This window comes from Pinus tabuliformis, chromosome 1_2, assembly GCF_031772625.1.
Source record: "Pinus tabuliformis cultivar Carrire ecotype Pingquan chromosome 1_2, CPIR1, whole genome shotgun sequence".
Lineage (NCBI taxonomy): Eukaryota > Viridiplantae > Streptophyta > Pinopsida > Pinales > Pinaceae > Pinus > Pinus tabuliformis.
Genome location: NC_142298.1, coordinates 578,569,706 through 578,589,386, shown reverse-complemented (window position 1 = coordinate 578,589,386; position 19,681 = coordinate 578,569,706). Strand labels below are relative to the sequence as shown.

General features: G+C 40.3%; 1 protein-coding gene across 6 annotated transcripts in view; it reads left to right on the top strand.

The window, feature by feature from the left end:
* LOC149206929 (Glycosyl hydrolase family 47 protein) overlaps positions 1–19,681 on the top strand; it is a 309,288-nt gene that overhangs the window by 8,633 nt on the left and 280,974 nt on the right. For 3 of the 6 annotated variants that reach the window (XM_089395620.1, XM_089395624.1, XM_089395625.1), the window contains exons 2-4: positions 3,391–3,436; positions 3,606–3,710; positions 3,838–3,899. In XM_089395620.1, coding sequence (XP_089251746.1) covers positions 3,391–3,436; positions 3,606–3,710; positions 3,838–3,899 — 213 coding nt within the window. The remainder of the gene's footprint in view (positions 1–3,390; positions 3,437–3,605; positions 3,711–3,837; positions 3,900–19,681) is intronic. The other 3 variants (XM_089395623.1, XM_089395621.1, XM_089395622.1) reach the window with 3 other exon arrangements.

Sequence of the window (19,681 nt, the reverse complement as noted above, 5' to 3'; positions counted from 1 at the left end):
ACTTCACAACGAGCGACAAACAATAGATGATGGGTGAATGTTGCAAGTGTTGCCACTTGTTGCTTGTCACTGTCACACAGTATAAGTTGTCGTTCGTAGACTACGATTAGGGTTATTCATTGATTTTTAGTAATTTTATGTTATATATTATTTATCATAAGTTATATATATATATATTAACTAGCTTCTATTATTAATTTATAATTTCAGAGAAAAATATAATAAAATTCAATTCGAGTTTGAATTTCTCTAGGAGGTTCGAATAAGATTTGTCATTAGGTTCGAATTGAATTTTATTGTTGTCGAACCCAAATTCAAACTTGAACCATGTGACATAGGTTGAGATTACATCTCAACTTCACTTGAGATCAATGGTTGAGATTCATCTAATTCACTAATGCAAATAAGCTTTGCATTTGCTTAGATTAAATCACTTTTTCTTATTAGAGTCATTTCCTTTAATTAAAGTAATTTGCTAAGGTTAAATGGTCTTTTGGATGACTTCTGTTGATTGCTGAGTTGCACTTAGCAGATATGAAGACTCCATAGCCCATGACAAAGTCAGCAGGGCTTTCCAGACCCTTTCTCCCTCCTATTTCTTCTTCTGACTTCAAAATCCGCAACCCTATGGGGAGTTGTATAAATGTCGCTAGCATGATGAATAAAGCTTTGTAATAGGCCTAGGAGATTTGGGACTTGATCAACAAGTGAGTACACCCTACAATGTTTTTTTCATTCATGCATACCCCCAAAGCTGGGGTGACGGCTTGAAGATTGAGCCTTGTGTCCATCTTAGTGTCTATGGTCGATGTATATTACCATGCTAGGTCATCTCTGAAATTTCGCGGAATTTGACTAAGTCTAGATAGGATTTTTTAATAATTAAAAATTTCCTGCAAGATGAAATTTTTTATGTAAAATGTAATAAAATTATGCCAGAAGATGTCAAGGGTGTATGAGTACTCAAAATTCATCCTCTCCACCTCAACACTCTTCTAGGACATACTTTGAAGGGTAAAAAATCACTTCTAACCCCTCAAAACCCACTTTTCCTAAGTCTAGTGGGTAAATTGAAATAAATTGCCAAAAAATTAAATAAGTGGAATAATGGGGTCTGACATAGCATCCTTTTGGTATCATGGAGGTCAACAGGGTAGGTCAACTTGTGGGAGGCATAACTTTCGCATATGGACTCCGATTGAGGTGATTTTCACATTGTTGGAAAGATTTTGGTGTGTAGAAAAACCTTGAGATGTTGGGAACTATGTTCGCAAAGTTTTGACCCCAAAACTTGTCGTTTTATGCCTCAAACTGGCTGTGGAATTTTTCAAACCTCAAATCATCAAATTGGGACCTACCCCCTAAAATGGGTCCTGCAAGCCAATTCCGCCAGTTTTTCTACCTAGAAAGTATTATTATAGATGACAAATTATATAATGATCATTTTCGATCAAACTTGAAGATAAGAGAGCAGATCTTTTATTGTAAATCTGCTGCAATAAAGTGATTTTAGATCTGGTTTACGCTTGGATGGGTGTGCCCAAGGGCTGAAATTTGTTGCCATTTATTTGGTATCTTTTCTCTTGAGCTGACTAGTGTGTTGGAACAGAAATGCAATATTATCCGCTGTTTGCTGCTGTAAACTAAGATTTCAGATTAGCCCTAGGCTGATAGTTCACAAGGATTTGCATTGAAGGGCGTTTTGGAAACGTTAACATATCCAAGGGCAGCATGGATGCTGCTATTTGCCCTATTTAGTCTCCCGTAGGCTACTTGGAAGAAACCAAAGTTCCACACATAGCTGCTATGAATCCTAAGGGTCTATAAAGATTTCACTATTTGCCTCTTATTTGTTCACCCAAAGCATGTGGGATAAGTGGTTTCCACATTAAGTTCACCTAATTCCCCGTTAATAACTTTTCATTTTATGTTTTATCCATTGTTTTTTGCATGTGGAATAAATATTATACTTATAATATAAATGTGACTTGATTATCCCAATCTAAGGTTGGCATATAGACGCTAAATCAAACTCAACTTAGGTCGTCTAAAACAAAACTGGACGTTCAAACTTCATTTCTTTATTGTTGAGCATGAACATTAACATTCTTATTTCAATTGAAACTCTCGAGTCTCAACTACAACACACTATTTTGGGATTGTTGGTACAGGTGCAGGTGTAGCATCTACAACAAAGAATTGAATGCCCTCTTCATTCCTAATTGTTGGTATTATGTCACTATTCATATTGGGGGTAGTGGAAATATCAATGCACCTCGTGATAGTGCCTCGTCTTGGAATTTCTTTGCCCCAAATCAATTGCAATGTTGGGTGTTGGAGTATTTCAGGGCTTAATGACATATCATCTTCCAATGGCAAATCCTTCCACTGAGTGTCACACTCTAGCAATATTTTAGTCCTTAGTTTCTTCTATCTAGTTGCGAAAATATTCAAGAATGAAAATGACATGCTTCTATCTAGTCGCTAAAATATATTCAAGAATGAAAATGACATGCCCTTCATCATCTAGGAGTGGTAGTATATTTGTCTTTTAACCTTTTCACCTATTAACTTCAAGCATGAAAGATGAAATGTGTTATAATTGTGGTTGATCAAATGCAATTGACTGATTGGTGTTTATCAAATAATCCGTATATGTTTAGGTCTCTGGCACTTCTCCAAGATAGCTACTTGGATGGTGTTTCTTTTTGTGGTGTTTATCAAATAATCAGTATATGTTTAGGTGCCTGGCATTTCTCCAAGATAGCTACTTGGATGGTGTGTCTTTTCGTTATAATAAGTCTCTTAGATCACTCGTTTGGTGGATCTGTTTGTTTTTCACATTGACAATAGCTTTATAGGCAATCTTGATATATCCACAACTAGCTGAATCATCATTGTTTGTTTGAGCTATACTATTAATTGAGAAAGATTTATCATTTTTGTGTAGCAGCCTTGTCATTCTTCACTGGGTATATCCTTTTCATCATATATCTAGGTGTTACTTTTAGTTTAGGAATCCAAGGCATCATTGTTATCACAACCTCTGCCTTTGGTTGGTTAAATTCTCAGCTATCAATCCCTTTGAGCTATTATAAATTATAATCTATGCATAGTAAAATTTTAAATGATTCAAGTACGAGCTTTCCTTGGTCATGGATTCACTTAACCTTGACTGTCCTTTTATATTCTGGAACCTTCTATGGTCTGTTCTGCAGTTTCGAACTTTATAGGTTACTTCACTAAGTTATTCAACCTAAGATTAACTTGTTTCCCCTTATACAATGATATTATTAAAATTTGATGGAATGATATAATTAAAATTTGATGGTCATTTATCATTAATCTGAGCTCTTCTTTTGCATTTTAATGATTTTCTTTGATATGAAGCAGGTTTTACCATGCATATGACAACTACATGCATTATGCATTCCCGGTTAGTTTTTTCCTTTCTTTTGCCAAAATGTAGCTTGTCCTTTATAGTTGAACCAGATAGTCAAGTTTACTTTGGAAGTTGTGCTAATCTGAGTCTGTCTTTCCAAGTTTTGCATTATTGTTGGTTACTTTATTGTGATAACTAATTAACATCCTGCTTGAAATTACAGCACGATGAGTTAAAGCCTCTGACAAAGACTTCCACAGATTCACTTGCAGAGCTTGGCAATCTTAAGGTCTTCATTGGGGACTCTTTATCCTGTACTGGATTAAATGTGAACAATTTACAAACATTATGGACTTCTTGCTATTGTAGTTTAATAACAGGATATGGCATGAAGTAGTTGAGGCAATTTTGAAAAATATCTGATTTGTTGTCTTTAAATACTTTGCACTGTGCAGCTTCAACGTTTACCTGAGAAGTACAATGGGTTAGCTTTGACTCTTATTGAATCAATTTCAAGGTATGTTCGTTATTTGCACCGATAGCAAAGTGAAAATATGCCACTTTTTTTTGTCAAAGTTTCTTCACTTTCAGGTTGGTAAACTCTGAAATAGATACTAATCAGTTGTACCTATCAGGAACACAACCTAAAATGCACTTTGAGAAAATGTTCAAATGAAAATTGATCAAAAGTGTCTTTTCCCAAAGAGTTTTCTAATGACGAAACTCATTAGGTGCATAGAAGTTTTGTTGATGTTGATTTTGAAAATTCAAATCCCATAAACAAGTTGAAAGACAATTTTGCCTTTATATATTTTCTCTTTAGACAAACGTTCAGTATAAATTCATTACCAAGTTTTCTAATAACCAAACTCAATAGGTGCATAGAAATTTTGTTGATGTTGATTCTAAAAATTCAATTCCGATAAACAAGTTGAAAGACAATGGTGCCTTTATATTTTTTTCTATTTGGACAAACGTTCAATATAAGTTCATTACTGTTTGTTTTAATTACTATAAGGTGTCGTCCATCAATAAGCCATAGCCCATACTCTATCGATTACACTTGGTGTCTATTACCACTCAAACTAGCAGGGGTCCTAGGAGGGGATCCTAAAGGGCAACTACTAGGTCAAGGGCAATAATGGAGCGATAGGAGGGGATCCTAAAGGGCAACTACTAGGTCAAGGGCAATAATGGAGCGATAGCCTATTGTCACCTTAGCTAAGGCTCCTTGCTCTTTATGAAATTTCACCAATCGGAGGAGACCCGGTATAAAGGGAATCACTAGATGAGTAGGTCAATGAAGGATAAATAGTGATTTCTAAGGCCTATTCGCAAGAGAGACTCAGTTGTATGGTTTGCTTGCTCGCGAAGCAAGGTGATAGGCTCTCTAGGAAGGACTAAGAGGGCCTTTGAGGTTAGGGTTTGGGAGTATATCTTATCAAGGAAGCCCCCAGACTCAAAAATCCCTATGAAGGCTTGGCTTCTAAGTGATCTTTGTGGAATTGGATTCAACAAGTTGCGGGACCACAAAGGGCTAAGTGGACCCAAAAGTAGGTCCAGGATATGGAGTTGATCAACTAAGGATGTACTTGACCTAACTAGGGAAGGGAAGAGGACCAAAGAAAGAATCTTCTTTTGATGATTTACTGCTATGATCTTAATGAGGTCACTAGCCATTGGGAAACCAAGGGCAAGAATCGATTTTCGAGCTAGGGCTTGAAATATCTCAAGATCTCACCGTCGGAATTTCGTGAAATTTGGAGGGCCTCTAAAGGACTTAAAGGTGCTTTGGATGCGCGTGGTTCCAGGTTAATGCCAGATAAAAAAGATTTTGGTTATAGTTTTCCTTGCGATGGTCTGGGACGGGGTGGTACTTGCGATATCTCGGCCTGGGATGCTTTTTATTTAGATCCTGAGAGCTGGTAGTGATTTATTTGGGTGTTCAGAACAGGCAAACCCTTGTATGGCTTCTTCTATTTCTCAATTGAAACGAGTACGACCAACATAAATTCTTACAACGGAATAACAGAGGAATTTTCCCGATGTAATCAAGTAAAGATCCATCATCTAACCTTACCGGGGATGAAATTTATGGTTTCCATTGGTGCAAATCCAATCACCTTGATGTGGGATGAAAAGCAATTCCTCATTGGTAGCGAATGGTCATCAATCCATTGAGCGGGGATCAAATTCTTTTGATAGCTAAATCTTGAGAAAAGTGATGCCCTAGGCGACCTGTGTAGGCTAGATCTAGAAAAAGAGGGGAAGGTGAGAAAAATAAGCTTTGAAAATGATCACCTATGGAAGGATCAGTGCCTTATCTTTTGGGGAAGATGGAGTCAAGATGATATTTGTGATTTAGAGGAACTATACCCAATCCAGGAAACTCCTAGACAACTTCGCAAGGCAATTAGGGAATGAGAACAACTGCTAGAAGAATTTATACTTCAACTTGCAATAATTTGATGACTTATCAAGAACATTCACCCTTTCACACATGATACATGGGATGATGCAATGCTACAAAAGACTAAATTTCCACAATTTCGCATAAGAAAAACAATAAATTTCAGATCTAGTATACAGAAAATCTCACAAGAGATAAGAACCCAATCCAAGTGATGATGATGAAATTGAATCACCTCACTTGTATTTATACCATCACCAATGAATTTGATTTAGCTAATTTGGCCTAATTAAGCCTCTAAAAAAAAATTATGTGCATAATAACAATACTTTTGGTGACAAGTCCACCAAATAGCTCAATAACATAAAGATAAACCTCTCAAGAGGGCAGAATGATCAACATAATGAGTCGTTGGGGCATTGAGAAGGCCAAATGAGGTCCAAGGGGTGCCATGATGTGAAGATGAACTCCAAACGGGTTGGCCCCTTTTTTCCCGAGTAAAAACTTGTGGTGCTCCCAAGTGGGTTTTGGGGCACAAGGACATCCTCATGGATCTCCAAGTGGATCGAAAATGCCTGTAGACCATCTGTAAAGGCCAAGATGACGATATAAGCCCTCCCTCTGTAGTGGGAGACATCCTCTGGACCTTGGAAGTTTGGAACATTTGCCACCTGTATGGTGCAAGTGTGGAGCCCACTGGGCATGGTGAACCAGGTCCATCATCCTTATCTAGAAGTTGGCACACGAGCAATCAATGAGTAGCACTTGAGATTCATGAAGTACCCTCTGCTATGGTGGAGGAGGCCTGTGTCTCTCAATGCTAACCTTACAAGTGCCAATGTGGCCCTCTAGAGGGCTAGGACCCCGTATAGGGAGACCAAGCCCCAAATGGATATCCACCTGCAATCCTGCATAAGATCCAATTCGTCCCCTTCCCCTCCAATATAACAAATCATTAGAATAATGAAATAAAAGAACTTACAAGTCATGGAATCAATGGGGCACTTCATGGTGGCATGCCCTTCCATAGTGGGCTTTGGCAAGTACAACTGTCTCCAAGCTCAAAAGGGGGTTAACTAGGGACCCTATTAGGTGGTTTCAACCTTTAATTGGGGGTGACATGTCCATGGTACATCCCTTAAGTGGAAGGTGACACAAGATATAGTGATGGAACCGAGTGGGGATTGGGTGAATCATCTAGACCACATGTCATGGTATAAGGGTAGTTATAATGAGGGAAGCCCACACCTGGGTATATGAGTGTAGGATGGAAAAAATCGTGGTACATGAGTTACCCCGACCTTTGTTTTTCCACCCTTCTTCATATGCCTTTTGACTTTGATTGATGTTTCTTCATAACTGCTTGGGGCTACAGGGTATGAGAGCATGTTGTGTAACACATAGCAGTGGATACCCCCTTGCCCACAAGGGGTTGGGACAATCATGGATTCCTTAATGATGGAAGGGGCTCATCTAGGGTCCATAGGAACCAGGATGATGCCATGGATAAGGGGTAGAGCTCATGTTTGGCTTTTGCCCACGTGCTAAATTTGTGTATCCCGACCATCTTTTGCATTTTGTGGTACATTCCCTGTTGAGAGTGGCCAAATTATGCTTTTTCTTTTCTTTCTAGTTGCATCAACTTCCGGGGCATCGTTTCAGGCTCGACCTAAGGTGTGGACAAGGGGAGGGGGAGGCTAACCCTATGTGGACTTGAATGGGAAAAGAGATGAATAGGGCTAAAATGAGTGGAAAGGGGGTGATGTATGTGTTGACGGGAAGCGGAACCACGCAACCAAATTTGGGATTTCCCATGTAGTGCCCCTAACGCTAATGGCTTGTAAAGGAGATCCCATGGGACTAGGATACAAGGTTAACTACGATATTGGGCAATGGAAACAAGAGTACAAACCTAACGCACTTTTTTCGCCGAATCCCCCTACCAATCCATGCCCAAAAATGCCCATGACAAGTAAGGAAAATAACTCAACTATACCAATGAAAAGCCATACCTTTGGGGTCGGGAGGCCCACCTTCAAACATACGTTCATAACAAGTGGGTGAGGGACCACACCACTGGCTCAGGTGGCAAAGACAATGGCACATCGAGCTATCTGGTGGTTGCGAGGTGCTGCTGGCAGCTGACTAAGGACCATCTAGGAGACAAATTTTCTCTTATATACACTACCCACAAGTGGTGGGTAACATCTGGATCGCACTGGGACATGAGCTCTCGAAGAGATGCATGAAGCTGCTTGAATGGGAAGTCATGAGAACACCAATAATGTCTTGGTACCGTAGACCTGTTACCTGCACATATCAAAGACCAAGCACACGGGGCAACATGTTTTCGTGGGGTCTTATGATGACCCATGCTTAGTATAAGGCCATAAAAAAATCAACAAGAAAGTAAAATTGTAATTTTAATCTAAATGCACCTTATTTATCATGAAAATATCATTTGATGTTAGTTCTAATGAGAAAATTAGCAACTCTAACATGCATATGATGCAATGTCAAGTGCTAAGTGCAGTGATAAATCCAATGTAACCAACATGTCAATTGATCAGTGATAGAACATGTCCTTCTATGATTATTTATGCAGCAGATCCAAAAACACAAATGGGAAGAGAAGTATGAAGGATTATGAGGGATTATGAGGGAGGGAGGTGGGAAAATGGGAGACACATATGCTACAAAAAGAAATCTCAGGGGAAGGAAAAGACACTAACCGAGAAGATTGAATTTGCTACTCTAAACAGAATATGGAAATGTCAATGACCAAGTACATGAATCTTCAATGAAGAACTATCTCAGGCCTATCATCCTTGGGGTAAGAAGGAATAAATGATTCAGACGTATTTAGGATGATATTATTTCGGCTATTTGTAAAACAAGAGGTGGAATCATCACTGTATTTGGGTAAAAACCATGATTCTTCAGTTCTCATAGGGAAACCAACGCTTCATCAAAGCTAGGGGAATAAAAATCATCACAGACATCTATCTCAGGGTTGGGGACACAACAAGGGGAGGAATTCTCAAACATGAAGAAAAACCCTTTATCGGTGGCATGGCTAAAGGAAGCATCTTTCTCAATCTCATTAGCACAAGGGCTATCAGAATTATCCAAAATGGTGGAAAGTTCTTCTTCTTTGGCTGAATTGTCATCATCTTGGAACATGAAAAAGAGACCTTTTTGATCATTAGGAAGGGCATTAGAAGGACCAACACTGCTAATCGGAAGTGGCGGAGCACTTTCTTCTTCCTTGGGTTCATTTTTTCGGGTTTGAGCCATCATGGGGCCTTCATACCCAATTGCCCAATCAATAGCGCAAAAATCACTTATAGATTCTTCATCCACTTGATGATTATGATCTACCTCAGAATCATCCCATTCCTCATCATGCATTTGCTGTTGGCTAAGGTGCAATTCATTTCCTTCTTTGCTAGGCAAGGAGGACTTTTCCTCTTTCCTCTTCTCTTGGAGGACAACAATTAAGGTATCTGTTACATGAGTTTGGTACAATGTTTCTAAGAGGAGAGCATCAGTAGGGCTCTTACTATATTCACATTCATTTTATAGAGCTCCTCATCTTGCTTGTATAAATGGAAGAATAATTCATTAGCATTATATTCCCTTACTAACCTCCTGCATGACCTACTATATTTGTTTATTCTTTCTTGTAGGATCTGGAGGCTTTTAGGATCAAACTCTTTGTAATCCTTAGAGTAGATGTCTTCCAATTCATGAACCTCCTTTTCGGTACAATCCTTGAGGTATGCATTGCTAACTTGATCTTGATGGTTCACTCAAGCATAAAACCATATGCAATAACTTCCTCCCCTCGAAAGGCCATGTCCAATGTTTGGCATATATATTCATGAGATTGGAAACCCAACCCTTCATGCAACAGGAAATGCACAACCAACATTGAGAGAGAAGGAATGCTTTTAGGCTCACATGACTCAAGCTAATCGGTATTGGGGGTGATGTATAGGACACACAATTCCATTTGGTCACAAGGTTGAGTTATATTTTGTCTTGAAAGATACCTCATGAACATTACAAATGTGATTCGCTGCGAAATGTGGATCCCCATCGAACATTGGCATATTCTTCATGGATTCCAATGAGGGGTATCTTGGGGTCCCTGTCATATCTATGGTGGGAATATATGTGGTCAACATGTTGCTGGGTCTTCAATGACATGTGAGTTGTCAGGGTGAATGAACAAATGCTTACTTCACCCTACAAGCATTGACCTTAGAGAACAGTGAAGAACTAGGGCTTCTTTCTTCCAATGGAGTCGCCAAAAATGATATATCAATATTATCGTATGGAGAACAAGACACGCATTTCGTTTCCCCTACAAAATGTTACTGCTCAAACTAGCAGGGGTCCTAGGAAGGGATCCTAGGGAAACTACTAGGTCAAGGGCAACAATGGAGTGATAACCCACTGTCACTTCAGCTAAGGCTCCCTGCTCTTTATGGACTTTCACTGATGGGAGGAGACATGGTATAAAGGGCATCACTAGATGAGTAGGTCAATGAAAGGATAAAGAGTGATTCCTAAGGCCTATTCACAAGAGAGAGTCAATTGTATGGTTTGTTTGCTTGGGAAGCAAGGTGATAGGCTCTTTAGGAAGGGCTAAGAGGGCCTTTGAGGTTAGGGTTTGAGAGTATATCTTATCATGGAAGTCCCTAGACTCAAAAGGCCCTATGAATGCTTGGCTTCTAAGTGATCTTTGTGGAGTTGAAGTCAACAAGTTGCAGGACCACAAAAGGCTAAGTGGACCCAAAAGTAGGTCAAGGATATGGAGTTGATCAACTAAGGATGTACTTGAGCTAACTAGGGAAGGGAAGAGGATCAAAGAAAGAATCTTCTTTTGATGATTTAATGCTATGATCTTAATGAGGTCACTAGCCAATGGGAAACCGAGGGCAAGAATCAATCTTTGAGATAGGGCTTGGAATATCTCAAGATCCTGTTGTCGGAATTTCTTGAAATTTGGATGGCCTCTAGAGGACACACTATCGCAGTTGTGGGCAAGAGATCAAATTCTTTTGATGGCTAAATCATGAGAAAAGTGGTGCACTAGGCGTCCTATGGAGGATAGACCTAGAAAAAGAGGAGAAGGTGAGAAAAATAAGCTTTGTGATTTACAGGAACTACACCCAATCATGGGGCCTCCTAGACAACTTTGCATGGAAATTACGGCATGAGAACATTTGCTAGAAGAATCTATACTTCAACTTGCAATAATTTGATGATTTATCAAGTTGTATTCAATAGAAACAAGTCCTAGGAACATTCACCCTTTCACACATGATACATGAGATGATGCAACACTACAAAAGACTAAATTTCCACAATTTCGCATAAGAAAAGCAATAAGTTTCAGATCTAGTATAATGAAAATCTCACAAGAGATAAGAACCCAATCCAAGTGATGATGATGAAAAAGAATCACCTCACTTTTATTTATACCATCACTAATGAATTCAATTTAGCTAGTTTGGCCTAATTAAGCCCCTAAAATAAAATAATGTGCATAATAACAATACTTTTGGTGACAAGCCCACCAAATAGCTCAATAACATAAAGATAAACCTCTCAAGAGGGCAGAATGATCAACATAATGAGTTGTTGGAGCATTAAGAAGGCCAAATGAAGTCCAAGGGGTGGCATGATGTGAAGATGGACTCCAAACATAGTGGACAAGGGGTTGGCCCCTTGTTTCCCAAGTAAAAACCTGTGGTGCTTGCAAGTGGGTGTGGGGACACAAGGACATCCTCATGGGTCTCCAAGTGGATCGAAGATGCCCGTAGACCATCTGCAAAGGCTAGGATTACGATATAAGCCCTCCCTCTATAGCGAGAAACATCCTTTGGACCCCATAACATCTGCCACGTGTATGGTGCAAGTGTGGAGCCAACTGGGCATGGTGAACTAGGTGCATCATCCTTATCCAAAAGGTGGCATACAGGCAATCAATGAGTAGTGCTGGAGATCCATGAAGTACTCTTTGCTATGGTGGAGGCCCATGGCTCTCAATGCTCACCTTACAAGTGCCAATGTGGCCCTCTGGAGGGCTAGGATCCCGTATAGGGAGACCAAGCCCCAAATGGATATCCACCTTCAATCCTGCATAAGATCCAATCCGTCCCCTTCTCCTCCAATATAACAAATCATTAGAATAATGAAGTAAAAGAGCTTACAACTCATGGGATCAATGGGGCACTTCATGGTGGCATGCCCTTCCATAGTGGGTTTTGGCATGTATAACTGTGTCCAAGCTCAATAGGGGGTTAACCAAGGACCCTATTAGGTGGTTTCAACCTTTAAAGGGGGGTGACATGTCCACGGCACATCCCTCAAGTGGAAGGTGGCACAGGATATAGTGATGGAATAAAGTGGGGATCAGGGGAATAATCTAGACCACATGTCACAATATAAGGGTAGCTATAATGAGGGAAGCCCACACCTGGGTATATGAGTGTAGGAGGGAGCAAATTGTGGTACATGAGTTACCTTGACCTTTGTTATTCCACCCTTCTTGATATGCCTTTTGCCTTTGATTTTTCTTCATAACTGCTCGAGGTTACAGGGAACGAGAGCATGTTGTGTAATACATAGCAGTGGATACCCCCTTAAGGTGGGGCAACTCATTGCCCACCAGGGGTTGGGACAATCATCAGTTCCTTAATGATGGAGGGGGCTCATATAGGGCCCATAGGAACCAGGTTGATGGCCAAGGATAAGGGGTAGAGCTCATGTTTGGCTTTTGCCCATGTGCTAAATTTGTATGTCTTGACCATCTTTTGCATTTTGTTGTATATTTCTTGTTGAGAGTGGCCAAACTATGCTTTTTGTTTTCTTTTTAGTTGCATCAACCTCCAGTGCATTGTTCTAGGCTTAACCCAAGGTGTGAACAAGGGGAGGGGAGGGCTAACCCTTTGTGAACCCCGTGGACACATGTGGACTTGGATGGGAAAAGAGATGAATAGGGCTAAAATGAGTGGAAAGGGGGTGATTTATGTGGTGATGGGAAGCGGGACCACGCAACCAAATTTGGGATTTCCCATGTAGTGCCAACCCTAATGCTAATGGCTAGTAAAGGAGATCCCACTTGACTAAGATACAAGGTTAACCATAGTATTGGGCAATGGAAACAAGAGTACAAACCTATCTCACTCTTTCCGTCGAACCCCCCCACCAATCCATGCCCAAAAGTGTCCATGACAAGTAAGGAAAATTACTCAACTATACTAATGAAAAGCCATACCTTCGAGGTCAAGAGGCCCACCTTCAAACATACGATCAAAACAAGTGGACTAGGGATCACATGGCTAGCTTAGGTGGCAGAGACAATGGCACATCGAGCTATTTGGTGGCTGCAAGGGGCTGTTGCCTGCTGACTGAGGACCATCTAGGAGAGAATTTTTTTTTATATACACTACCTAGAGGTGTTGGGAAACATCTGGCTCCAACTGGGATATGAGCTCTTGAAGAGGTGCATGAAGCTGCTCGAACGGGAGGTCATGAGAACACCCACAATCTCTTGGTACCAAAGACTTTTTACTTGCACATATCAAAGACCAAGCACACGGGGCAACATGTTTTCGTGGTGTCTTATGATCACCCATGCTTAGTATTAGGCCATAAAAAAAATCACCAAGAAAGTAAAAATGAAATTTTAATCTAAATGCACATGATCTATCATGAAAATATCATATGGTGTTAGTTCTAATGAGAAAATGAGCATGCAATGCATCCTACTCTAACATGCATATGATACAATGTCAAGTGCTAAGTGTAATTATAGATCCAATGCAACCAGGATGTCAGTTGATCAGTGATAAAACATGCACTGCTATGATTATTTATGCAACAAATCTAAAAACGCAAATGGGAAGAAAAGTATGAGTGATTATGAGGGAGGGAGGTGGGAAAATGAGAGACCCATATGCTATAGAAAGAAATCTCAGGGGAAGGAAAAGACACCAACCGAGAAGATTGAATTTGCTCCTCTAACCAAAATATGGAAATGTCAATGACCAAGTACATGAATCTTCGATGAAGAACTATCTCAGGCCTATCATCCTTGGGGTAAGAAGGAATGAATGATTTAGACGTATTTAGGATGATATTATTTCGGCTATTGGGAAAACATGAGGTGGAATCATCATTGTATTTGGGGAAAAACCATGATTCTTCAGTTCTCATAGGGGAAACTAGCTCTTCATCAAAACTAGGGGAATAAAAATCATCATAGACATCTATCTCAGGTCTGGGGACACAATAAGGGGAGGAATGCTCAAACATGAAGAAAAACCTTTTATCGGTGGCATGGCTAAAGGAAGCATATTTCTCAATCTGATTAGCACAAGGGATATCAGAATTATCCGAAATGGTGGAAAGTTCTTCTTCTTTGGCTGAATTGTCCTCATCTTGGAACATGAAAAAGAGACCTTTCTAATCCTTAGGAAGGGCGTCAGAAGGACCAACATTGCTAATCAGAAGTGGTGGAGCACTTTCTTCTTCCTTGGGTTCATTTTTTTGGGTTTGAGTCATCATGGGGTCTTCATACACAATTTCCCAATCAACAACCCAAAAATCACTCATAGATTCTTCATCCACTTGATGATCATGATCTACCTCAAAATCATCCCATTCCTCATCATGCATTTGCTGTTGGCTAAGCTGCAATTCATTTCCTTCTTTGCTAGGCAAGGAGGACTTTTTCTGTTTCCTCTTCTCTTGGAGGACAACAACTAAGGTATCTGTTACATGAGTTTAGTACAATGCTTCTAAGAGGAGAGCATCAGTAGGGTTCTTACCATATTCACATTTCATTTTATAGAGCTCCTCCTCTTGCTTATATAAGTGGAGGAATAAGTCATTAGCATTATATTCCCTTACTAATCTCCTGCATGACCTACTATATTCATTCATTCTTTCTTGCAGGATCTGGAGGCTTTCAGGATCAAACTCTTCGTCATCCTCAGAGGAGATGTTTTCCAATTCATGAGCCTCCTTTTCGGTACAATCCTCGAGGTATGCATTGATAACTTGACCTTGATGATCAGGATATTCTTCATCAAGCATAAAACCATATTCAATAACTTCCACCTCTCGAAAGGCCACGTCCAACATTTGGCATATGTCTTCTTGAGATTGTAAACCCGACCCTTCATGCAACAGGAAATGCACAACCAACATTGAGAGAGAAGGAATGCTTTTATGCTCACATGACTCAAGCCAATTGGTATTGGGGACGATGGATAGGACAAACAATTCCATTTGGTCACAAGGTTGAGTTATATTTTGTCTTGAAAGATACCTCATGAACCTTACGATGTGATTGGCTGCGGAATGTGGATCCCCATCAAACATTGGCATATTCTTCATGGATTCCAATGAGGGGTATCTTGGGATCCCTGCCATATCTATGGCGGGAATATATGTGGGTCTTTAATGACATGGGAGTCGCCAAGGTGAGTGAAATTGCCTTAACAAATGCTTGCTTCACCCTACAAGCATTGACCTTAGAGAACAGTGAAGAACTAGGGCTTTGTTCTTCCAATGGAGTTGCCAAAAATGATATATCAATATTGTCGTATGGAGAACAAGACATGCATCTCGTTTCCCCTGCAACAGTGCCAAAAATGTTGCCTCTCAAACTAGTAGGGGTTCTAGGAGGGGATCCTAAAGGGAAACTACTAGGTCAAGGGCAACAATGGAGCGATAGCCCACTGTCACCTCAGCTAAGGCTCCCTGCTCTTTACGGACTTTCATTGATGGGAGGAGACTTGGTATAAAGGGAATCACTAGATGAGTAGGTCAATGAAAGGATAAAGAGTGATTCCTAAGGCCTACTCACAAGAGAGACTCAATTGTATGGTTTGCTTGCTTGGGAAGCAAGGTGATAGGCTCTCTAGGAAGGGCTAAGAGGGCCTTTGAGGTTAGGGTTTGAGAGTATATCTTATCAAGGAAGCCCCTAGACTCAAAAGGCCCTATGAATGCTTGGCTTCTAAGTGATCTTTGTGGAATTGGAGTCAACAAGTTGCGGGACCACAAAGGGCCAAGTGGACCCAAAATTAGGTCAAGGATATGGATTTGATCAACTAAGGATGTACTTGAGCTAACTAGGGAAGGGAAGAGGATCAAAGAAAAAATCTTCCTTTGACGATTTAATGCTATAATCCTAATGAGGTCACAAGCCAATGGGAAACTTGGGCAAGAATCGATCTTTGAGCTAGGGCTTGAAATATTTCAAGATCCCATCGTCAAAATTTCATGAAATTTGGAGGGCCTCTAGAGAACCCACCAGCACAATTGTGGGCAAGAGATCAAATTCTTTTGATGGCTAAATCGTGAGAAAAGTGATGCCCTAGGTGACCTATGGATGCCAGACCTAGAAAAAGAGGGGAAGGTGAGAAAAATAAGCTTTGAAAATGATCAACTATGGAAGGATCAGTGCCTTATCCTTTGGGGAAGATGGAGTCAAGATGATATTTATGATTTAGAGGAACTACACCCAATCAAGGAGCTTCCTAGACAACTTTGCGTGGGAATTAGGGCATGAGAACCTGTTAAACTTGGCAACTAGGGCCAAACTCCATGTCGATCACCTTATTTATGGCTTCTAATATTTTTCCTAGATTCCTCTCACCGAGAGGTGTAGGATTGATCTAAAGTATCCGATTCCAATAAGTATTTATGGAGATATGAATTTATTTTGATTATGGACAAATTGTCAAGCTCTGCCAGCAAACTTATGTAAGCTCAGAAGCCCAACAGTGATGTCTATTCAACTTCAACGTTTGCATATAAATACAAGGAGCATTCTCCTCATTTGGACAATTCAATTCACTCATCTTCTCTCTCTCTCTCTCCTACGCATAAAAGGAGCATCTCTCTCTCTCACACGTGTTGCTGAAAGGAAGACGCAAAAAGAAGGATGCTAGGGCAGCAGGTCATCTCTTTGACCAACGTTGACCAAACGTTGACCTTCTTGAAGTACAGATTGGGTGTGGTTGCCTCACCTAGGCAGGCCGCAATTTTTGGCACAAAAATTGAGGTGATCTGGCCTCTGGTTTGACCGGTATTGACTGCCCTAGTTTAGGGCTGCAAGTTGACTTCAGAAATCTGCAAATTGACTGAACTTTTGTGGCTGTTCTAGGGCTATTTCTTTAGGCTGTTAGAGGACAAGTTGACCGGAAATTGACCAAGTATTTTAGAGGTCAATTTCAGCTAGTTTGACCAAGTTTGACTTTGCTGATCTAGGGTTTGCTGTTGTTGATATAAAATTACAAAATTTAGATTTTGTACTATTTCTCTCTGTTGAACTATTGAAGATAAAAGAAGATTTGATCAAAGGGTTTCCCCGCATTGGGGTTTGTCCCTGGCTAGCCACCACATCTTGTGTCTCTTGTCTTGGCTTGTTTTCTGTTGATCATTTAATGTTCTATCTGCACTTTACTTAATGTATATGTGATTGCTAATCTATGGCTAATAAGAAGAAAAATAAGTAAACTGCTCTAAGCATAGAACATACCATAATTTAACATGGTATCAGAGTTGAGGTGAAGACAAAGCCCAAGCAAGAGCAAGAGCAATCACCGAAGAGAAAGTTGGCAAGGCTATCTTGAAGAAATCATGGGGTCCTCAACACACTTCCTTGCTGAAGACAAACTCCGTGAGAAGTCTGACTATCACGGATCGAAGATGTCTCTCGATCTAACATTAGAAGAGTAGGAAGTGTTGGACCATGTGAGAGGCGGAATTGTTGAGCCTCCATCAAATGCATACGCTGCTGCTAGGAACAAATGGACCAATGGAGAAGTCAAAGCAAGGAAGATCATTTGGGACTCTATCGATAAACGCTTGGTGGCCTATGTTTCCGAGCTGAACACCTCCAAGGAAATCTACGATAGACTGGTGAGTTCATTTAAAGTTAATGATGCAAATCAAGTCTTGTTTCTTAGAAATAAGTTGAAGGAAATTAAAAAGGGCAAAGATGAGAGTATGTAAGCATTTTTCTTAAGGATCACCGAGATCAAGAACGATCTCCTATCTATTGGGGAAGTAATTCCTGACAGGGAAATGACACTCACAACTCTTGGAGGACTACCATCTAAATGGTATATATTTAGGACTACTCTTCTCAACAATAATGTAATTCCTGGATTTGAGGAATTAATGGCTAGATGCATTCAAGAAGAAACAAGGATGGAAGAGCAAGAAATGCCCATACTTAAAGGTCATCCCTCTGCCTTTTCTTCTCATACTAAAAGAAGAAACAATTTCGAGGCCAAATTCAAAGGAAAGGCTGGACCAAAGGGTGGAAGAAAAGGACGATGTTACAATTGCAATAAAACTGGTCACTATGCAAGGGAGTGCCCTGATAAAAGGGACTCACACCGGGACGTTGATCAAAATCCCTCTCAAGGCAATCAAAGGAATGGCAGGTCAAATGGCAGAGGTAAAAGAATGCCGAAAATCAAGGAAGAGGACAATCATTCAGGAAGGCAAGAAATTCCAGGTATGAATCTAACACTTAACAATAAGCAAGATGAATATTATCTACCAACAGCTCTATCTACTACTGCTCCCCCGGACTCACTCGGAAATTGGCTTATTGATAGTGGTGCCTGAAGGCACTTCACTGGTTACAAAGAAGCTCTCGATAATCTGATAGAGAAGGAAACCAACTTGGAAATTGTTCTTGGAGATAATTCAAAATATCCCGTGGAAGGCGTAGTAAACATCACTCTTCAATTGAATCAAGGTAATACCATCCACTTACAAGATGTATTATATGTACCTAATCTCAAAAAGAACCTGGTGTCCATTTCGGCAATGGAAGACAAAGGCTACAAGGTGGCGTTTAGCGATGGCAAGGTATGTGTATGGAAAAAGAACTTTAAAGATGCTTGTACTCTTGGGTTTCGAGTTGATTCATTATATCAGTTCGGTTGAAGTCCGCTGGGTGTCATGTCTTGTGACACATCTCTTCAGTCCTAACTATGGCATCAGAGGTTTGCTCACCTTCATTATAATGCTCTAGCCGATGTAAGAAAAATGGTGACCGAGATGCCCGAGTTCAGATTAGAGCAAGAAGTTGTATGTCCAGGATGTGCCGAAGGGAAGCTCAAAAGGGGACCATTCCCCTCAAGCCAAAGCAAGACCTCCGATATATTGCAGTTGGTTCACTCAGACATATCCGGTATGATGCCTGTGAACTCCTTGGGAGGATATTTATATTACCTCACTTTTACAGATGATTATTCTCGCAAGACTTGGATATACTTCTTGAAAAAGAAGGATGAAGTGTTCTCCTGGTTTCGACACTTCAAAGCCTTGATCGAGAATCAAATCGAAAAGAAGATCAAGATCTTAAGGACTGATAATGGGACTGAATATGAATCCAATGAGTTTCATGACTTTTGCAAAGAGGCTAGCATTAAGAGGGAGACTACTATGCCATATACTCCTGAACAAAAAGGTGTGGTGGAAGGAAGAATCGTACAATCGTGGAAGTTGTCCGTGCTATGCTCCATGATCAAAGACTTCTGAAGTTTCTATGGGCCGAAGTTGCAAATACCGCCGTATATGTACAAAACCGATGCCCTTATCAAACATTGGGTTTTAAGACTCCCGAAGAAATGTTCACCGGTAAGAAACTTGACGTATCTCATTTTAGAAGTTTTGGAAGCCCTGTATATTTTCATGTGCCTAAAGAAAAAAAGAATAAATTGGGTGCATCTGGAAAGAAAGGAATCTTCGTGGGCTATAGCGAAAATACTAAGGGCTATAGAATCTATGTAGCTGGTCAAAGGGAAGTCGAGATTAGTCATGATGTGGCCTTTGACGAAGAT